This window comes from Culex pipiens, chromosome 1 (genome assembly GCF_016801865.2).
Source record: "Culex pipiens pallens isolate TS chromosome 1, TS_CPP_V2, whole genome shotgun sequence".
In the NCBI taxonomy this organism is placed as follows: domain Eukaryota; kingdom Metazoa; phylum Arthropoda; class Insecta; order Diptera; family Culicidae; genus Culex; species Culex pipiens.
The window spans coordinates 59,747,892-59,769,620 of NC_068937.1; the positions used below are offsets into that span (position 1 = coordinate 59,747,892).

The following is a 21,729-nucleotide window of genomic DNA, read 5'->3' on the forward strand; positions in this document are numbered from 1 at the left end:
TGTATATTTTTGAAATAAAGATACAAATACAAATACAAATCTCGAGGCTCGAGCCAAAATTCTCAGTGAGTAATAGCGTGATTGCCGCAAAAAAAAAAGATATTTGGACCCCTTCCCTCTCCGTAACAAAATTTCCATGCAAATTTCCAATATTTTGTATGGAGCGTAACACGGCCTTCAACCTTTTGTGAATTTTGGTCACATACATACACACACACACACATACAGACATTTGTTCAGTGTCGTATTCTGAGTCGATAGGTACACATAAAAGTGGGCCTACGAGCTTTGTGCGAAAATTTCAATTTTAGAGCAGGATTATAGCCTTACCTCAGTGATAAACATAACACATGAATGCTCATCAAAAGTTAATTTTGTTACAACACAGTTCTCTTACGAAAGTGCAGGCCAAGGGTGGAATGATACCTTTTCGGTTGACACCCGGTGAGGAACATCCTGGAAGGAGCGGAACTACATCCGTAGTGCTGTTAGTTGATCTTGGTCAAAACAGCTGCTCTGGTTTCTTGCAAGTTACCCATTTTCTTACCTCCACGTTGGCTTGGTTTCGTCATCATGATGACAACACGTGACCTTGCTGGTGGCCTGTGGAAACGAACTCGTAAACCTTTGACCAGCGAGGGTCAGAGTCGAGACGGCCAAAAGAAAGGGATGCGCAATGTGGGAAGGGAAGATTGTAGACGGTATTGTTTTGATTCACAGCATGTTGAGTTAACTGTTGTGGATGTACCTGATACATCGCAACACGGGGTTTCTCTCCTTTTCACTTTCAGCTATTATCTATCTTCTATTTCTTTATTATGTATTACTGATTTTCTAATTTGGCTTCTGTTTACTATCCACCATTTTATTTTGATTGCATGATCCTTTGTTTCTCTTATTTTCGTATACTAATGCATCTTTTTGTTTTTGTTTTGTTTTGTTTTTGTTGGTTTTCATTTTCATGTCGTATCTGGGCCTACGGTTGGAGAACGATTGCACCACGACAACCGCTTCGGAGTGCTATTATCACACTGGAGACAACAGCAACAACATCAGAAACCCTGATGTCACTCAGGTTCCCGCAAGTAACTGTATCATTATTTTAAAGTGTTTATATTTTACTAACATCCCTTTCTTTGCAGAGCATGGACTACATTATAAAGCGGCAATGTGGGAAAGGGAAGTAATTTGTGATTGTAGAAGGTATTGTTTTGATTCACAGCATGTTGAACGAACTGTTGTGGATGTACCTAGAACATCGCAACTTGGAGTATCTCTTCTTATTATCTCCAACTACTTTAGTTCTGTTTCACTTATCTTTCAAGTCTCCTCTACTAAATTTGCCAGTTTTAACTTTATGTGTTTTCCCTAACAAAAACTGATCTCCTTAATATGCGAACGAGGTTAATTCTCGGGTTAATTCCTGTTCATATTTGATGTATTCTTTATTCATTGTCTAATTTATTTATTAATTAAAATATTATTTTAATCGGCTCCTAAAGTTGTCATTAATGCTATCTAAGCTTATATGATATTATTTATCCTTTATCACAAAGCTTTTTTCATAAATTATTGCCTATATTTTTAATCTACTTCATACAGCTTTTACTCTTCTTTCCTTCAACATACAATTATTCTTTCAGTATCAACTTTATGTAGTATGCTTTTTCCTTTATTGTCTATTGTTTTAATCTACGCCCTTTTCTTCAAACAAGTAAGATTTGAGTCCTTACTCAATATATTGAATGATCAAAGTCACACACATAACATTATTGTACTTTTGATAAATTTTTGAATAACATGCTTAGGTTCAAAACATTGTAACAAAACACCGCGACAGAAGAAATAGCAACAGATTAACACGACTCAACATTAGGCAAGATTTCAGGAGAAAACAATACACTGTAAATAACAATTAGTTTTTGAATTCAAACTAAAAATTAAACAGTTTTTTGCTTTACTGAAAATTTATAGGCACACTATAAATGGTTAGGCGCTTATACTTACATCAAACCCTACGTAATGTACCACCCCCGGCCGAGTTAAAATGCGTAACCGGAAAAGAAGGTGTGCATGCCTGGCACGAACACTCAAAGCGTGTTCTAGCGTGTTGCTCGTACTGACTCAGAGCAAGGTTAAGATGTAGGTGTAAGGGCAGTGCGTGTTCGTCGGGAACCTGGTGCATAAGATCGGTCAAGGCCCGTTCTTACACTGAAAATTGCGAATTGCGAATTGCGAACACAGTTCTCTTACGAAAGTAAGAGTCCTGGTTTCTATGATTCTGACGTTTAATTAAAGGACTGAAGTTTTCGTTTTGAAATTCAATATAAACTGTAACGGGATTTGCAAAGGCACGGTGTGAACAATAATAATTTTAATAAGTTTTTTCGGCCAGAGTTAATTTCGGACGTACATAATTCAACATACTACTCGAAGAAGAAAAATGTATTTCGATACCGTTTGATCTAACTATCTCTCATAATATTCTTCACGGTAAACTCGTACATTTCCTTGTTGACCATCTTTAAATGTTGAATCTCTTTCTTCAACTTGGCGATCTCCTCCTGATTACCGGAGGATTGACCCACAGCGGTAGTGCTCACAGCATTGTGTCCGTTTTCAGCAGGCTGTGTTTCGCGCACCTCTTCAAGTACTTCAACATCAATACAGAGCTCGTCAATTTTGTCGCTCGGATAGGCCATCTTTTGGAACGGCTGGAACAACGGGTTTATTTTAACCTCCTGGTTGAACATCGCCTTTGGGGTCATCAGAAAAGTCGCATTTGTGACTGCCCCTTTGTGGGGTATTGTACGGATTTGCTGTCGGCTTTTGATGTGCCAAACGAACACATTTTCGTCTGTGCCACCCGACAGAAGCGTTTCTCCGTCGACGGACACCGAAAGGCACGTGACCGTTTTTTTGTGGCCCAGGAAAGCGTTCTTTTGCTGCTGTGCTCGATCAAAGTGATACTCCTTGGTGCGAGGTGGGGAAAGCAAGCTGAATTTGTAGATTGGTCCATCGTTTGTTCCGACGAATACGTTCGATTCCAGTTTGTCCAACGTCACGGACGAAAGCGCCTCTGGGAACACCATGTTCAGGAGCATCGTTCCGGATGCCAAGTCGTAGATCTTGCATGTACGATCTACTGATACTGAGCAGAATACTGCCTTCATACCGCCGGTTCCAACGTACAAATCCGTGACCGGAAGTGCGTGGTCAGAAAACGAGTAAAGAGCACTTAGTGTTTGCTTCTGGAAGACTTGGACCACCTGGGCCAGGCTCCACACAAGCACCATTCCATCCTGTCCGGCGCTGATAAAGTGCGATCCATCGTCCGTGAATCTTAGAATGTTGACTGTCTGGTAGTGACGAGAGACTGTAGTCAAGATTGCCCCCGTAGCAAGCTGATAGACGTAGATCGTTTCCTGTACCGCCACCAGGCAGTAGTTTCCATCTGGAGAAACGGCAACCGCGGTCGGCCGTCCTGGCAGGATGAATCTCGTTGCCACCGGTTCATGACGATTAATCGGCCAAACGTGCAGCATCGGCTTCACCAGATTCCCCGTCAACACAAACTGATTCTTCACAACGGACAGCGTGTGAGCTCCGGGAGCGCCACCACCCTTGTAGGACATCAGCTGCGTTCCGGTGCGGACATCCCACACGCAGCAGCTCCACAGCTGGTCGCTGGAATCGCTAGTAATTGCAACCTCCACACAGTCGGACATGATCACAGCAGCGGGGGCAGTTAAATCGGATCGTTCCTCTTGGCCGAGGAACCACGTTTCTGCACCGCTTCAAAGTTCACAACAATAACAAGTTTTTGTGTTGACAGCGGAATCACCCGGTGCGAAAAGTGATGTACCGTCCGACCGACATTTGTATAACAGATAGGGTAATTGATTTATTGATGACTTTTAAATATATCTTGGGTTTTTTTTTGAATAGGTCCTATAAACATATGAAAGACAATATAGTTTATAGGTTCTTTTAAAAAAAAACTCTAGAAATGTTTCATATTTTTCATTTCTAGTTTTTTTTAAAAAGGTCCTATAAACATATGAAAGACAATAGCTTATACACTCAACCTCCGGTGGTTGGTCAATTTTTAGTTTGTACCCCGTTGGTTGGTCAAAGTCAAACTAAAAAGTGACGAACTGTCACTTTTTACACGGCGCTTGCGCACACTATCAAAACAAACGTTTGGTAGTGTGTGTGAACTCCGTGAAAAGGGGTGTCAAACTAAAAAGTGACCCCGTTCGTTTGACAACAGTTGGTGTCAAACCACCGAGGTTTGAGTGCAGGACCTTTTTTTTAAAAAAAAAAATCTTTAGATTTGTATGATATTATTTCTCGCTTTCTTTTTCAAACGGTCCTATGTACATAGGAAACTCTGTACTCAAATCGCAGACCGCAGGTTGCATGTTCTAAATTTTGAAATAAACGATTTTTATTTTTGAGATTTCCAAAAAAGTGTCCATTCACTACACTGAAACCCAACCATAGAGTTATCTACGTGCGCATGTATTGCGTGTTTGTACACGAAGGGTTTTTAGGTTAAAATTTGTACCCGCCAGCAAAAACAAATGGTAAGCTAGTGTGCGTGAGATCGGGCTTAGATAGCTCTATGGTACCATCACTGACACTGTCTGTGGTACCATATAGACGAATCCAGTTTGAAATGGCCGCTAGATGGCCAATGGTGTTAGAAATGATAACTTCCATGTATTTGAATATGGGAGCTCAGGAAAACTCAATTTTTTAGCAATAAAATGATTATTCATGATGAAAGTATTGATTGATTAGGTGCACAAAATGTGTCTAGAATATTATTAAAATAAAAACTGTTCGGAAATTTTGCTATCAAGATAAGTACACCATTCGATTCAGCAGGAATTTTGGGCACCAAAAATATATAGTTTTCATATGTTAAGTATTTTATTTTAAAAGAAAATTAACAAAAAGTATGAAAATCGAGACATTTAGTATGGGAGCTGTCAATTCTCTCACCATCAAAAAACAGCGTTGAGCTTTCGCTGGATTTGTCTATTGTAGAGTTAAATTGAGAACACGCACCGACGTATTTTTTGCTGCAAACATTCCGTTCGTGGATTGCCGGATTAAGGCTCTGGAAGCAAGTCTGGAAGGCATCATTCCAAATCGGCCATTAGGCGGCCATGTTTGTTTTAGAAAAACATTCAAATCTTGATTCAGAATGTTTCAATCAAAAAATTGTTTTCTTTGTGTTGTTTGTAGAAGCGTTTTACATATAGGGGCAGGGGAGGCAGAATGGACCATGGGGGCAGAATGGGCCACCCTTGGTTTTGGGCTTTAGAATGGGTTTAGACCAACTGTAAGGCAAGGGTCTTATAAAGACGTCAAATAACATCACCACACCGAAAACAATTTTTGAATTCATTGTATTTTTCGAATTATGAGCAAAAATGTAAATTTATTGACAAAACCACGCAAATGTTGTTTATTTCGAGGTTCTTAAAATTATTCTTATTTTTTATTTAATAAGCTTTCTGAAAAGTTGGATTGTTTGAAAAACTTCGCTCAATGCTTATAACGTTACTAGAACCTACTAGAACAACAACAGAACCTTAAAATCATTTAGAGACTTGGTGGTGGAAGTGTTAAATTAAAATCCACTTTGGGGCAGAATGGACCACCCTTTTCCTGCCTTATAAAAACAATCAAAAGTTAAAAATTTTAAGCTAAATGGATTATTTCACTCCTGGTAGCTTCACAACTCACGTTTAATGCAACAAAAGTTGATTTTTTAGTTGTTTCGACGCTTAGTTGTAAAAATAGTGTCTTTTTTCGACATATTTACACTATTTTCAAAAATCTTTGTTTTTTAAGTTACTATTTTTATAAAAGTGATCAAATTTCATGGAAACTATAATGGAAAGGTCCCTCAAGTGATTTCTTATCACCCTTCAACGTTGTATTAGAAGAAATGGCTTGTTTTCTAAGGTGGCCCATTCTGCCCCGCAGGGTGGTCCGTTCTGCCCGCACCCTGGAAAGTTAGTCGAAAAAACTTTTTTTTTAAGTGGCTCAAAAATAGTTTTAAGTATAAAATTTTCATCTGTCAAGTATACAACATTGAAGGGAACATTCAAAAGCATAAGCCTACTACACTGGATTCATAAATTTTTATGTTTTTCTATGGTTTTTGGTGCATTTCTTTTAGGCGGTCCATTCTGCCCCCCCCCCCCCCCCCCTGCCCCTAGTGATTATTTTTTTCATTTCAATTTACTTTCTGGCCTCTGAATTCAGAACCATCATTGACAGTCATTGCCCCAAGAGTGAAGAACACCTTCTACCACCTGAACGTAGTACACTCAAAGTAAAAAGTATCCTTTTTTCAAGTTTACCCGTCGTCACCCTTTAAAAGGGTATCGAAAAATGTACTGAATTTGACATACCCTTTTAAAAGGGTGACGCCGGGTGAACTTTAAAAAAGGATAGAAAGTATCCTTTTTGAGGATTGAAAGTACCCTTTTGAGGGATACTTCTGACTTTGAGTGTATGCTGTATGGTATATACACTGAAAGAAAGGCACATAGCAATATCACATGCATTGCACATGAATCTGCCCCATACGACTAAGCATGTGAATGTCAAGTGCAAATCACTTGAAAATTTGTATCGTGCGACATGCTTTATCCAAGTGAAAAACACGTGAACTTGACGTGACAATTCACTTGATTTTGCCATGCTGTGCTTATGAATGTTATATGAGTTTGTTTGTATTATTCGATCAATTTTCCTATGATAATCACATGACAAAAAATTGAAACAGCTTGTTTTTGGTTTCATGGAAATGTTTTCTTTATTTCAGTAAATTCACATCACTGATTTGGAATTTACACACTATTCTGCAACTTAAAACAATAAACACGATCTTCACTACGCGATTAAAGATACTAGCAATCAGAGGGCGTTTTTCATGGCGGAATTTCGTGACTCTTGCAGCAGGTTAAAAGGCTTTCCGTGAGCCACCGAATAATGCACCGTCCGAAAAAAGAATAATCTGGATCTGCTCCCGCTCCTTGAACAATCCGCTTTGACCATAAGGAACGCTATCATTCGGGTATGAAGATGTTGAACGGGAGCTTATGTTTTACGCACATTTGCTTGGTAAATTTTCTGAAAAAAAAAAAGATTTTTTTCAAGGATTAAGTAAAAATATTAAAAACTTGAACACTACAATCCATCAAAGCTTTTTTGAATAATTTTACTTACCAAAAATTCAGGAAATTATCTTTGGCGACTTGCACTGCTTTTTTCATTCTCGCCATCTTTCTTTTCTAGATTACAATAAGGGTTTTCACTTCGGTATCAAAATCAAAACATGCAAATCGAACGTGATTTGCACTTGAATATCATAGTATTTGGCCGTTGGGGCGAATCGAAGTGCATTCCACGAGAATCAAACATGAAAATCCAATGAAAAAAGTATGGATCATGTTAGGTACAACCAACGTGGTTTTCACATGTATTTATTTTGAATTACATGCCTAAACCAAAGGAAAAGCATGTGAATTTATCGTGTTGGTTTTTGGAGGAGCTCACGTGAAAAACCATTTGAATTTGCTATGTTGGATTTTTTCAGTGTAATTTGAACCTTGATTTGAACCCTCCAATATGGAGAAAATGATAATGATTTTGTAATTGCTTTAATGCAATTTTGTGAAAGCATGGTACATTTTACCATATTTGCATTTACTTTCACCAAAAAGCCACAGTTAATTTAACAAGCAGCATTTTTAGAACATGTTCTTAAAATTACCATGGTCGGGCTTTTTTTTATTTAACACGACTGTACACTCAAAACTAAAGTTACCGGTTGAAAGGGTTTAAAGTATCCTTTTAAACGGTAACCGAGCTCTACCCTTTGCAAAAGGGTACAGATTACCCTTTTCAAAGGGTGAAAACCACCCTTTGAAATTACTTCGCTGCAGATTTCGGTTTCCCCAGACCGGAAAACCAAGAATTACAGGCCAGTGAATGTTTTTGTGGCCGGCTTCGGTTGATTTCTTGGTTCTTCGATCTGGGGGAAGCGAAATACTATCTTCCGGCAGAAACTTTTACGAATCTGTCGGTTGCGGCCGGAAAGTGCAAGATTTCGGTTCCCCCAGACCGGAAAACCATAAATTACAGGCCAGTGAATGTTTTTGTGGCCGGCTTCGGTGATTTCTTGGTTCTTCGATCTGGGGGAAGCGAAATACTATCTTCCGGCAGGAACTTATACGAATCTGTCGATTGCGGCCGGAAAGTGCAAGATTTCGGTTCCCCCAGACCGGAAAACCAAGAATTACAGGCCAGTAAATGTTTTTGTGGCCGGCTTCGGTTGATTTCTTGGTTCTTCGATCTGGGGGAAGCGAAATACTATCTTCCGGCAGGAACTTATACGAATCTGTCGGTTGTGGCCGGAAAGTGTAAGATTTCGGTTCCCCCAGACCGGAAAACCAAGAATTACAGGCCAGTGAATGTTTTGGTGGCCGTTTTCGGTTGATTTGTTGTTCTTCGATCTGGGGGAAGCGAAATACTATCTTCCGGCAGGAACATATACGACCGGTAAACCGAGAAATAATAGTCCAATGAATGTTTTTGTGGCCAGTTTCCGTTGATTTCTTGGTTTTTCGGCCTGGGGAGAAAAAAAAATCTAGCTTCCGGCAGGAATTTATATAAATCTTCCGGCCGTTACCGGGAAAGGCAAGAATATGCTTCCTCCAGACCGGATAACCTAGAATAGCTGGCCAAAGAATACTTTTGTAGACGGTATTCTTGGTTCATCGGTCTGGGGGAATCAAAATTCTACCTTCCGGCATGCAAATCTTCCGGTTGTTACCGGAAAAGGTAAGAATCCCCTTCCCTCAAACAGGATCATGAAATCTTGATTGCTTGAAAAGAATTCCACCGTCCGGCCAGAACACTTTCAAATCTGCCGGATACGCCCCCAAAACGGATAACCAAGAAATACTTCTTCCGGCGGGATTTTCAGACCTACAACTAACCTTAAATTATCTTTCTTTTTCATTAGGTGCTTCTAGAAAATCGGGAGAAGACATACGCGAGTGCCGACAACCTCGAAGAACTTGAATGGACTGCGGAGGATATTATTGGTTCTTCCTAACTGGAACCAGGGCACGGGTGCCGTCAGCTTGGGGCTGGTCACGGCACTCCCGTGCCCTTGGAGGAAGTTGATAATGCGCGATCGAGAAAATCGCCGACTTCCGGATTTTTCCGGACATCTACCTGGAGCCGAGCATCCTGTGGACTCCGCCAATAAGACGCGTCACTCGATCCGAAGCCCAACTCGAACCAAAAGGAGGCGGTCGTCGCCATCACGACGCCCATTTCGGTTACGCTGTTTCCGATCCTGCTGATTGGGCCCTTTGGCACCTGGAAGACGTACACGCTGGCGCAGGCCATCAAAAAGCTGCTGCTGCAGCCGGAGTCAAAGATTCTCATCTGTACGCACTCGAATTCGGCCGCTGATTTGTACATCAAGGACTACCTGCACCATTGGATCGAGGAGAGTGGTGGGGAGGAGGCCAAACCGTTACTACCACAAACGCTGGGTCGCCACCGTCAACAGCATCGTCCAGAAGGTAGGGGGTTTTGAGTTGTTTGTTACGATATTAACTAAACTTTATCTCTCAGTACTGTCTGATCGACCTGAACATCAACGTGCGCATCTTTCGGCGGCCAACCGTCGAGGACATCCTCAAGTATCGTGGTGGTAACGCTGAACATTTCGATGGAGCTGGCCTCGCTCGATCTGCCCAAGGGACACTTTACGATCACTACCCGAACGATTTCCCGTGCAAGATCTTGCTGTGCAAAAATTACCGGGCACGCGAAGCGATCATCAAGTTTACGTCGGAGCTGTTCTACGAGCAGAAGCTGATCGCGTCCGGCAAGCAGCAGAGGCACGAAAGATTGGTTTGAAATGGTTATTTTCGTATTTTTTTTTTCTAAACTCAATCTTGCCTCTTCCAGAACCCGCCAGCAGATTCGTCCCCAGATAGCACAGCTCCCGACGGCCGACCGTTGATTCAACCGCCGATGAGGAGTCCGGTCCAGCAGCAGCAACAACAGTAACAATAATCAGGTGTCAGCGCCGCAAATGCCGTATCTCCAGCCCTTCCGAACTACGGCCAATTCCCATCCCACCACCAGAACCACATTCGCCCGGTGATGGGCAGCAGCGGAAGTGCCGGAGGCGGTCCCATCAGCCCAAGTTCGTATCGTTCGGACTGTCTACGGACTTGATTACGTCCTGTGCCGCTTCGCAAATGCAAATGCCCCTTCAGCAGCAGGTTGTAGCGGTGGTGTACCAACAGCAATCGCTGCTTCATCAACTGCAAAGCTAGCAAAAGTTTGGAGCGCTTCGGATGGATGACGGACGGCAGCAGCAGCACGGTGGGCTCGTCGACAAGCCAGGTCAGGCCGCAGCATGTGCACCATTACAACCCGGCCGTCGTTACGGACTTCAACCACTTGCTACCGTCCAACATGAGCTTCCTGGATGTGGCTTTGCAGACGAAGGAGTTCCAGTATCTGTTGTTTTTCAAGCTCGTTGAGACGCAGGGGTTGAAAAGCGGCGAACAAGTTGACGGATATTTTGCGCCAAGTTCCGACGCTAGGTCGACTCAACACCCGCATCAACAGCATCAGCCGCAGCCGCAACATCATCATCAACAGGTTCACCCGCAGCAGCAACAACAGTTGCAGAAGAAGATGAATTCATGTAGCAGTGGCTTGCTCCGGCGTTGTTGGGAGTTTTGGAAGACGACGACATGGAGGATTAAAACGACGACGAAGAGTTGGAGGAGATTGACAACACGGTTCTGCGAACCAACATGACCAAACAGGAAAAGTTACGCAAGATTTGGTAGCCGACGTACACCATCATGAACCGAGAGGCGTCGCCCTGACCGGTGTCCGCGAGGACTTAAGCCGTGGCGAAGAAGGTCGTGCGAGGTGTTCCCAATAAACAAGCTGGCGGCGTTTCCGCCGGAGGAGATCCGGAACATGCTGTGCGGCGAGCAGAACCCCGAGTGGACCCGACATTATGGCCTACAAATCGAAGAAATGGCCTCGAAGCACTTCACTTTATTGTAATTATCATATTGTGAAATCTGTCTTTTTCATCGATATAACGTCATGATTCGAAATCCGGACACTTAGTACCATATTATTTTTGTTATAGCTGGCAAAAAATTATGTAATTAGTTGGAAATGTAGAAATATCATCAGGATTTAGTATAAATAGTCAGTTTTAAGAGAATGCATGCAAAATATGTCTTTTCTAACAATTTTTCATCAGAATTTGAAAATTAAAATGACTTGTTGTGCTTCGAATCCCGGACACTGTTAAAAGCTGATTCGAATTCCGGACACTTTTGTTTCGAATTCCGGACACTCGATTTTGCTTATGAATCGCACAAATTTGGACTGAAATGTTACTGAATGGCATTCTTTAGGTCTCAAATAAGCTGTTAACATCAAAACAATCGATAGTTTATATAAAAATTTGCTAGAATTTAAGGAAATCAAAAACATAAATTTCTGCTTTGCCTTCCCGATGCTTCAGACGCCTATGAAATATTTCAATTGAAATGTTTCGAATTTTTGGTAAACTTATAATTTTATTTTATTTTATTGTTTTAGCATTAACTACAGCGTTCAAACAAACTTTAAATGAAAGTTGATGTTAGAATTCATCAAATAACACAGTTTTGACATTCATAATGCGAACTTATATCCAAATAAATGATAAAACAAGTTGAAGTGTCCGGGTTTCGAAGCGTCCGGGAATTCGAATCATGACGTTATTGTACATCATTTAGAAATCAATAAAAATATTGTTCAATCTAATAGTTAAATTGAAATTTAATTTCTCTTAATAAGAATCCCAACGAAAATCCAAAAACGCCCAAATGTAGGCAATATGCAATTTTCACCCGGTGAAACATTTCAAATTCGATTTTACACGAAATCCGACCCCTGTTACACGAAAGTATGTAATCGTACCTGAACTGAATTTCGTGTAATTGAACTCGATTTCGTGTAATGCCGATCCTCCGTGTACTAGTGAGCTACACACAAAATCAGAATAACCCTTAAAAGGGTACTTTCTATCCTTTTTTCAACTTTACCCGTCGTCACCCTTTTGAAAGGGTACGAGGGCGAAACCCTTCAAAAGGGTACTGGCTCAATACCCTTTAAAAGGATACTGGTCTTGGAGCGGCGCGCTCACTAGCGACATAGGGGAAATATACCCATTTTAATCACTCTAAGCCGATCGACCAATTCTCATCACTTTTGCCATTTTCCGCTATTAAATCAACATTTTGAGATGTATCAACAATGGAGAGTTGCTTGCTCACGTTTATTTGAGCTATTTATTACTTTGGAACAGCCAAAAACACTTTATGAAAGCTGTAATTCAAGATCAAAGTGCTGATAGGCCGATAATAGAAATAGGCTGTGTGGTGCTCTAATCAACACTCTCCACGCTACTCCAGATCAGACTGACTCTGTTGATGTTTACTTCCCTAATCCCTGTCCTCAACCTCACATGACAGCTTCCCGCTCTTCGCTCAGGGCTGTACTCAATCACTCCCACTGACATTGGTGTCAGGGCCGTACTCAGGTACCACATCTCTCCCTTTTTATAATAGATTAGATTTACAGCTTTATCCTATTATTTCTGGATCACAGTTTACAGACTAGTAATAATAGATAATTTTTAAGATAATTTGCAGTTGAGTCAAGAGCCTTTAAGTAAGAACTTACAGGTATACCTGGTTTACATTGCCACTAATTTCCTCCTCATACCAAACGCTAAGTCGACCCTTACCCTTACTTGGCCCTTACTCCTTTTTTAAAAAAAATCTGTGTTGATCAATAAGGCCTTCCATTACAAAATTCGCATCCGTAGCCAAAGTTTAAATGTCCAGCTTTACCGGCTTTCCCTCCCCGTTTTGTTACTATTGTTCTGAATTTGAACATCAACCCATTATAAAACTAGGGGAAATTCTCATATGTTTGGCAGGTTAAGCACTCGCTTCCAACTTCATCCAATTTGATGACTTTCACTATTTAAACAATTTTTTTGTAAAACTTTTGATAGAAACTTGCTTGCTCACTTTTCTATTTCGCTATTTACCACTCGGTTTCAGTTGAAAACCCTTTTTATGAGCTGTAATTGATCGTCAAAATGCTGACATGCCAACATTAGAGGCACGATGGAATTGGATGCTGTTCCCCTATCTGCTTGCATCTAAGTTAATTTGGTTTCAAGAGCTCTTTCTGTTCTTTAGTTCATTATAGCTTTATACAGTTTATCTCTTAAAATTTCTATTCTTGGGCAAAATCATGATATTTGTCGAAATTTTATAAACTCTTCATTTTTCCTATTTTTGCTAATAAGGTGCGTTTTTATTATGTAATTTTTTTAACCTTTTTTTAAATTTCTGGTTTCATTTTAATTTCATTTCAAATAAAATCTAACAGTGAAGGATCACACTCTACCGAACTGCTCTAATTTGACTTCCATTAGTTCGACCGAATGCTTTTCTAATTATTTCAAATTTTGATTATGTTTGGTCTAATCATTGCACTTCAATGCTGTCTACTGGATTTAAGAACTTCCCGTTACTATTTTGTTTTAGATTGTTTTTTTTTTGTTTATTGACTAACTGCTTGCATTTGACCAAAACAACACCCTGATAATATGATGTTACACCCGAGCTTAGTTAATCTCACCTCAAAGTCAGCCAGTTAATTACAGCTTTTGAGTCTGCCTTTTTTTTTATCTTCTTTGAGACTGTATTTTACAGTCTTCTAACAGATTGGTTATCATAGGCCGTTTATGAAAACCCAGCTTTCCTCTTGTCAGCTTTTGTAGGTATTCTCTTTTTAAAGAACACCTCATTTGGAAATACCTCATCCGTCTTCTTTGAGAACTCTCTTTTGACTCCGTGGAGACTCCTTTTTTTTAAAGTCTTCTTTAAGACTCTTTCCTTTTAGTCTCCCTTAAGACTCTATTTCTTTTCTAAAGTCTCCCTTGAGACTAGTTTCTTCTAAAGTCTCCTTTGAGACTTGTAGATTGTCTCCATTTCGATTATTTTCTAAAGTCTCCTTTGAGACTGATTCTTTGTCTCCATTGAAACTCTTTTTTTTTTAATCTTCTTTGAGACTGGTTCCTTCTCTTCCTTGAGACACTTTTTTAAAGTCTCCTTTGAGACTGATCCTTGTCTTCCTTGAGACACTTTTTTAAAGTCTCCTTTGAGACTGATCCTTGTCTTCCTTGAGACACTTTTTTAAAGTCTCCTTTGAGACTGATCCTTGTCTTCCTTGAGATACTTTTTTAAAGTCTTCTTTGAGACTGGTTCCTTCTCTTCCTTGAGACACTTTTTTAAAGTCTCCTTTGAGACTGATCCTTGTCTTCCCTGAGACACTTTTTTAAAGTCTCCTTTGAGACTGATCTTTGTCTTCCTTGAGACACTTTTTTAAAGTCTCCTTTGAGACTGATCCTTCAGTCCTTCTGTGGTTTTTGAATCTTTCGTGACCACCAAGTTTCAATCACCCTTGAGACTGATCACTGTTTACGGGACTCCGTTCAAACATTACGATTTTCGTATCATGCAAACGGAAAACTTTTTCTTTCCCTGTATTTGTTTACAAGAAAAGCAAACTCATTCCGTGTCATCTACGAATTCTCATCAAAAAGATCCCATAGATCTCCATTTTCCAGACGCTCTTTCCATTTGGAATAATTACGCAAACTACCCGTACCAAGGGCAACGAATTACCACTCACAACACTCCAAGGAATCGTCAAAACCCACTGAGAATGCAGCTGTATCCATCTCGGGCTTCCCTTCACCCGTCATCGGCTTTTCTTCTGCTTGGAACCGTTCTTTTATCACACTAAACTTTTCAATCCGGATTCCAAGCCATGGGTATAGGCGGAGGACAACGGAGCCTTGCCCCTTCACCCAACGAAAACCCACAACCACATTTTTCTCTACTTTTTCCTGTAAACAAAAAAAATCACAAATCACTCAGAATCAATAATTATTATTTTTCCTCGTCGCCATTGTGGTGCTCTAATCAACACTCTCCACGCTACTCCAGATCAGACTGACTCTGTTGATGTTTACTTCCCTAATCCCTGTCCTCAACCTCACATGACAGCTTCCCGCTCTTCGCTCAGGGCTGTACTCAATCACTCCCACTGACATTGGTGTCAGGGCCGTACTCAGGTACCACAGGCTGAGAAAGGGCAAGGCTGTATATCAAAGGTACTCGTCATCTTGCTTTGCATTAGTGTGAGTGCATGACTCCGTGCCACTAAAACCAAAACAATAACAAAAGAACAATGGACCGTGCCAGGAAAACCAAAACATAAACAATGTCAGTGTCAGTGGAGTGAGAGAGTCAGAGATAGCGATTTTGACAACCGCACTACTACACACTCAATCGCGAGTACCTTAGGTAGAAAGCCATGGAGAAAGGGTATAGTTCCCCTATATGGGTCATAAAAAATGTTTGATACAGTAGCACCATCTCTTGGTTATTCTTTTATACTGATTTAAGCAGAAGTTTCGTCTCAAAAATAGTTTCAATTAGAATTTATTTCGTTTTTTTTTTTACAAAACTATTTATCACGAGCCACTCTAGATGTTCATCAGCAGGAATAGGTTTCTGACCACCGACAGCTATCCGGTAACGAAACGTCCATGCAATCCAGAATGATTTCCGTGCTGCTTTGTGGTTCTGCTCCGAGCTGCACCTGGGACAGGTTCGCTTGTCTGCTCCGGGTTGTCATTTGTGCGCGCTTTTTTGCGGGAAAGAAAATAAACAGAAAATTGAAGTTTTTAAAAATATTGATATTGTAGAACTTACATTGCAGCGGTGCTTGCTAACTTCATTTGTCCTTTCCCGGTACCATTCTAGTCCAGGGTAGGCTGCTCTGCCGGATAGAGCACTGCTTGAACTAGTTGGTTGTGCATTTCGAGAGTTGTTTGTCCGGGTCGAAGATTATGGACGAAGAAACCGTCGGAAACAGCCGGTCCAGCGGGATGGAAGCAGTCGGTTCAATAAACACCGACGTGATGCTGTCAGCGTTTTGTTCGTCGTTGATGAGTTTGGTTCTGGTTCTGGCGAACTTAGTCCGGAGCAGTTCCGGCAAACTGAAAAAGTTGACACGCGATGACACGAACAAGATCCGACAGGTTCAAAACAAAACCTAGTTCCGATTTTTAAACGCAGGGCGGCGCACCCATCGCTTGCAGTAAAGAAAGTACCCTTTTGAAAGGGTAAAGCCAGCGAAGTAATTTCAAAGGGTGGTTTTCACCCTTTGAAAAGGGTAATCTGTACCCTTTTGCAAAGGGTAGAGCTCGGTTACCGTTTAAAAGGATACTTTAAACCCTTTCAACCGGTAACTTTAGTTTTGACGGTAACTTTAGGTTTGACTTTTGCTAGGGGAGCTGAAAAAGTTAGGTTATTTCACAGTTTGCATACGCCAATGAAGCAAAATTTGACAGACGTGTCACATTAAATTTTGTTTCCCGCACTGCCCGCACTGAAGAAAAGTCTGAATGAAAACCTCTAACCTGAACCAAAGGAAAATTTCAATTTGTGAATTATAAAGGTGAAAATACGGAAAAACGACACTAAAATCGGGACCACAAACGTAAGTAGAAATTATTCCTTGTGAGCGTTATGTAAATTATTGATTTGTTTTATGGGAAAAGCTATGTGATGATCAGCTAGTCATTTTATTATTGTTTTGTTTAAAACCTGTCTGTTGTCTAATATTCACACTAAGCATGATTTTTAATCCTAATTATTTTTATTTTAACAGCTAAGAAAAAGTCAAGCCACTTTTAATACAAAAAAAAAACATACTTTTTCAGTAATTGCCGGAAGGACCTGTCGCGTTGACCGCCGCCCTCGCTCTCGTGTGAATGTTCAATCTATACAAATCCGGCGGAAGCATCTGCAACGTAAATCGGACCGCATCGATTATCTCCACCAGCAGCAGCACTGCGGCATCCCCCTTCGTGCGCAAGATGGCCGGAGCGGCGCTGAACGTCGTGGTCGAGAAGCTGAACGAGTTTGCCCCGGAGAATCTGGCGGAAAAGTGGGACAACGTGGGCCTGCTGATTGAACCGTTTACGAAGAGGTGAGTGAAAGTGTTTTGAAGGGTTTTTATTTTATTTTCAGGATTTTTATTTTATTTTAGGAACATTAACAAAATTTTGCTCACAAACGATCTGACGGAGAATGTGATGAGTGAGGCAATGGCTCGAAGTTCCGACATGATAATCTCGTACCATCCGCCAATTTTTGCTCCGTTGAAGAGAATTACGCAGAAATCGTGGAAGGAGCGCATCGTTTCGATTTGTTTGGAGAACAAGATTGCGCTCTACTCGCCGCATACCTGTTGGGATGCGGTGACCAATGGAGTCAACGATTGGCTAGCCGCGTCGTTGCCACTGGCCAGTGCCCAGCCCGTTATGGAGAACCTGTCGAATCCGTCGATTGGCGCCGGACGTCTATGCGTCATTCAGGGAGAAATAACACTGGGAGCGGCCGTCGACCGTATTAAGGCATACACCAAGCTGAAGGATTTGAAGCTGGCCGTGGCCGTGAACCGGAACCTAGAGTCACCGATACGGACCTTTGCGGTTTGCGCAGGTTCCGGCACGAGCGTTTTGAAGGGTGTGAAGGCGGATCTTTACATCACAGGTTAGGCGTTGAACGTTGCATTTTTTCTTGTGGTTCAGTTAACTGTTTTCTCTTGCTCTCAGGTGAAATGTTCCATCACGACGTCCTGGATGCAAACCATCAGAACATCCACGTAATCCTGCTCAACCACAGCAACTCGGAACGGGGCTATCTGCCAATCTTTCGCGAGATCCTGCGCAGCATGCTCAAAGACTACCAGGGCATCCAGATTGATATTTCTGAGCAGGACGCCGACCCGCTACAGACCTATTGATTTCCGGTTTACCACTGGTAACACGCGCAGCAAGACCCTGGACAATTTCAACAGCAGCAGCAGCAGCTCCAGCACCAGCAGCAGCTGCCGTCGAAGTTGTCCAGCGGTAGTTGCGGGCCAACCACCAGTGGAATCGTCGCCCTTCCTCCTCCCACAAATCATCCCCAGCAGCGTCCGGCACCGCCCCCCGTCAAGCAGAAGCGAGTCGTGTGCAGTAACAAGAAGCGAAAAACTAAATAAGCTGATTCTGTTTCGCCGTCCGCGAAACGATAAATGAAACCAACAACTCTAAAAGAGTCCCGAATAAAAAGCAAAAAGTCATCGCAAAAAGCATTTCTTATGCTCGAGCTGCCATGCAGAGATCGTAATTCGTAAGCCAATTGCCAATATAACTAACGAAATATCGCGGAGATAAAGTCTATACAGAGCATTGTAAGCTCTTAAAATATGTCAGCCGTTTTTAACCAAAAGAGAAACGTAAAATCTAAATGTCGTGTTTTTTTGGAGTCGAAGTTGAAGCGGATCGAAATTTAGTTGTAGTAGCATGAAACACACACACACACACTTCGTATGATTGTAGCCGTACTTTAACTACAGATAACCAGTCACATCACATTGTCGCCGTTTTTTCTAACGTGTATAAATGAAATAGATTCCAACACAGCACTTTTAGAGACAGTCATAATCAACCAACCAGCAGCAGAAAAATAATTCATACATAAACCATCTTGAGTGCTCTTTTCGATCAAATTTGATCGACAATTGAACTTGAGTAGAGGCAACCTTTCCACATAAAATAACCGAGTGCCGCCATCCTTCATTATTGCGCATACTCCACTTTAGACATTTTCAAAATTTGTACGCATTTGAAACATTTTTGTTAAGAAAAAAAAAAAAAAAACCATGTAATGAAGGATGAGTTGCACAATTAGTAGCAAAGGTAAAACTGTCAGGCGTCACGCATCCCAAATGGTCGCAATTTTTAATTGGCAAAAGAGCAAATGCTTTGCTAGGATCCAGCTAAGACAAAATTACCTTCAACGTGCTTGAAAGTCTACAATTATTTAAACAAAACAAAACGCTGGCCTTAAAGTTTACGTTAAAAAGTTCGGCGCGAAATAAAACGGTTCTAGGAACGATTCAGTTGAAGCGATCATCCACCATGCATTATATACAATAACATGAAATAGAAGTAAAATGTGTTCAATTTCCGTAGCTCTTGGCGTTGTAATTTACAGAAAGAAAAACTATCCGAATAACCACCTGAAAGTCCATTTCTGTTAAACTCTTTAACTGTTCACATTTATTTTATTGCAGGCCAAGGGTGAATGATACTGATGATACTCGTCGGTTGACGCTCAGCAAGGGTCAGAGTCGAGACGGCTAAAAGAAAGGAGCGCGTCAATGTGGGAAAGGGAAGTAATTTGTGATTGTAGACGGTATTGTTCTGATTCGCAACATGTTGAGTCAACATCGCAGAATGGAGTTTCCCTTTTTTCATTTCCAGCTACCTCTCCTGTTCTACTGATTCGTTTTCTTCACTGATTCTCCTGTTTACCATTTGATTTTTATTGTATTAACTCTTGTTTCTCGTGTCTCTCAATGCTTGTCACTCTTTTTTTACCAATTAATACTGCTTAAACAAACTGTGTGTTTTTTAACCTTCACCTAATGTACTAGTAATATCAAGTGTATTCTAGGAGATTTATAAGTAGAAAGTTGTCTTTTACCGACCTGAATATATGAATATATGAAAATATTCTATTGGTATGGATTTCAATTTTCAATTCGGTTTTATTTGTGAATAATCAAGTTACAATGAGTTCATTTAGGTACGCAACAGAGTTTTGGTGTTCCTTTCAGCTGTATTTTACATCGTAATTCAATCGAAAAATTATTCCTTATAACTATGGAATAGACAAGAGTAAGAAAAAGTTTTCAACAAACTTACTGAAAGTGCAATGGGAAAAGGATAGATAGAGAGAAAGCTTAAAACTAGATCACAGACAAAAATAATCAATTATAGATGTGCTTGATCATCAGCTCCCCGAGGGCCAGAAATTGCTCCGCCTTGTTACGGCAGCTCCGAAACCGCGTCATCATCTTCCCCGCGAGAGCAAAGAACTCCGGCAGGGTAAAGAGATCTTCCCCGGTGACTCCTTGCTGGGCCGCATCGCCGCTACCGGCAGCGACCACGCTGGCAAACGAACGCCCCCATCCAGGAGGGATCCGAGGCTGCTTGCTCTCGTGCGTACACGGAGGTCGATTGGTATGGATTTTTAATTGAAAAAATCACAAAAAAAAAAACTGAATAAACTCGAATCGACAAAGTAGTAGGAAATTAAACTCCTAGAAAAACCTCACTCTTGGGCAATTTTGGGCGAGACCTGCGCCACCTGCTGCCGAGTTGTCGTCCTCTTCGAAGCAAGGCCAACTTCGATCGTTGGCGCTCTTGCTCGTTAGTGTTCGCGAAAAAAGGAACAATATCGAGAAATTAAAAGTGAGAGTGTGTGCGTGCAACATGGAGTTAAACTTTTCAAAGTGCTATGGTAATCTTCACAGCAACTTCACAGAAAGTTTAACTCCATGTTGCACACACTCTCACTTTTAATTTCTCGATAGAGTAATCTACGTGCGCTAGTGTGGGTACGCGAAACGTCATAAAGCTCTATTGAAAGAATGGTCAGTTCCGTCGTCGTCCTCGTCGAAGCAAGGCCAACTTCGATCTTTGGCGCTACTGTTTGTTGCCAGTTCCGTCATCATACGAGTTGAGAGAGCCTGGTGAGATCGGTCCGTTGTGGACCTAATTGATGTGTTCTTAAATATTCAAACATGCTTAGATACTACTTGACCCGCCCGTGTGGACCGCGCACTGGACTAACAATCCAGAGGTCGCCGGTTCGAAACCCGCGGCGGGCGCTCTAAAATTCTTTGTGTAAATATGGGTATTCGGCGCCGTCGCTCCGTGCCATACTTTCATACACTTAGGGCATCTCCACCGCAGGGACCTAATTGCGTTGCAAAGCTAATTTGGCACCCGCGTTAAGCCCACCGCGGTACTTGTGCGAGAGCTAATTTAGCTTCGAGTTCATCCGTGTTCATCCGAATCTAAACAAAACTCAGGTTTGCCCCGGGATCTAACGGGAGCAAATCATCTGACGGATGGGTTTTTCAAGCAAAACAATGTAATTGGGTCAATGTGAGTTTGTAAACGTCAGTAAATGTTTACATTAGGAGTGATGCTTGATTTTTCGATTTCAATTCTTCGAGTTTGGAGATATTTTCTCTCCTGTGCTGCAAGTTTACGCATGAAAAAAATCTTTTGGCAATCTGGGGTGTTAGTTAGTTTGTTTATGTCGCGTTGAGGCAGTGTTTGAATTCTAGATAACTTTTTCAAAAGCCCCATGGGTTTTCTATGTACATAGAACCTTTTGAAAAAGTAAGCGAGAATTTGTCGCATTGTCGATCTTCTGCCGGACATTTGAAAAGGTCTTTTGTATTGCGTAAAAAGCAAAATTCAAGCAAAACATTTTGAATGAATCAATGTGGATTTGAAAACAAGCAAGCAATCCTACTCATTCTAAATGTAAACCTGCGCTTATGTGAGCAGGATCGACTGTGTGTTTGCAAATCCAAATTTACTCAATGACATTGTTTTGCTTAAATTATAATAAAAAAAGGGATTCAGAACAC

At 41.2% G+C, this 21,729-nt stretch overlaps 2 protein-coding genes and 1 pseudogene across 2 annotated transcripts; 2 read left to right on the forward strand and 1 right to left on the reverse strand.

Moving 5' to 3' along the window:
- Positions 1–2,430: 2,430 nt before the first annotated feature.
- LOC120425008 (WD repeat-containing protein 18) lies at positions 2,431–3,834 on the reverse strand. The gene has a single exon (XM_039589379.2). It carries the CDS (start codon positions 3,726–3,728, stop codon positions 2,466–2,468), a length of 1,263 nt encoding a protein of 420 aa, XP_039445313.1. The 5' UTR covers positions 3,729–3,834; the 3' UTR covers positions 2,431–2,465.
- A 5,007-nt stretch (positions 3,835–8,841) lies between these two features.
- Positions 8,842–11,853, forward strand: LOC120425018 (uncharacterized; annotated as a pseudogene).
- Positions 11,854–16,580: 4,727 nt separating this feature from the next.
- On the forward strand, positions 16,581–19,251 carry LOC120425009 (NIF3-like protein 1). Its single transcript, XM_039589380.2, has 4 exons — positions 16,581–16,725; positions 16,949–17,217; positions 17,278–17,783; positions 17,846–19,251. The coding sequence occupies exons 2-4, from the start codon at positions 17,000–17,002 to the stop codon at positions 18,034–18,036; spliced, it is 915 nt and encodes a 304-aa protein (XP_039445314.1). The 5' UTR covers positions 16,581–16,725; positions 16,949–16,999; the 3' UTR covers positions 18,037–19,251.
- Positions 19,252–21,729: the final 2,478 nt, after the last annotated feature.

Coding starts and splice junctions, on each gene's coding strand:
- LOC120425008 (XM_039589379.2), bottom strand. CDS start 3,728: ATGTCCGACTGTGTGGAGGTTGCAATTACTAGCGATTCCAGCGACCAG.
- LOC120425009 (XM_039589380.2), top strand. CDS start 17,000: ATGTTCAATCTATACAAATCCGGCGGAAGCATCTGCAACGTAAATCGG. Junction 17,218..17,277: donor ATTGAACCGTTTACGAAGAG/GTGAGTGAAAGT, acceptor ATTTTATTTTAG/GAACATTAACAAAATTTTGC. Junction 17,784..17,845: donor GGCGGATCTTTACATCACAG/GTTAGGCGTTGA, acceptor TCTTGCTCTCAG/GTGAAATGTTCCATCACGAC.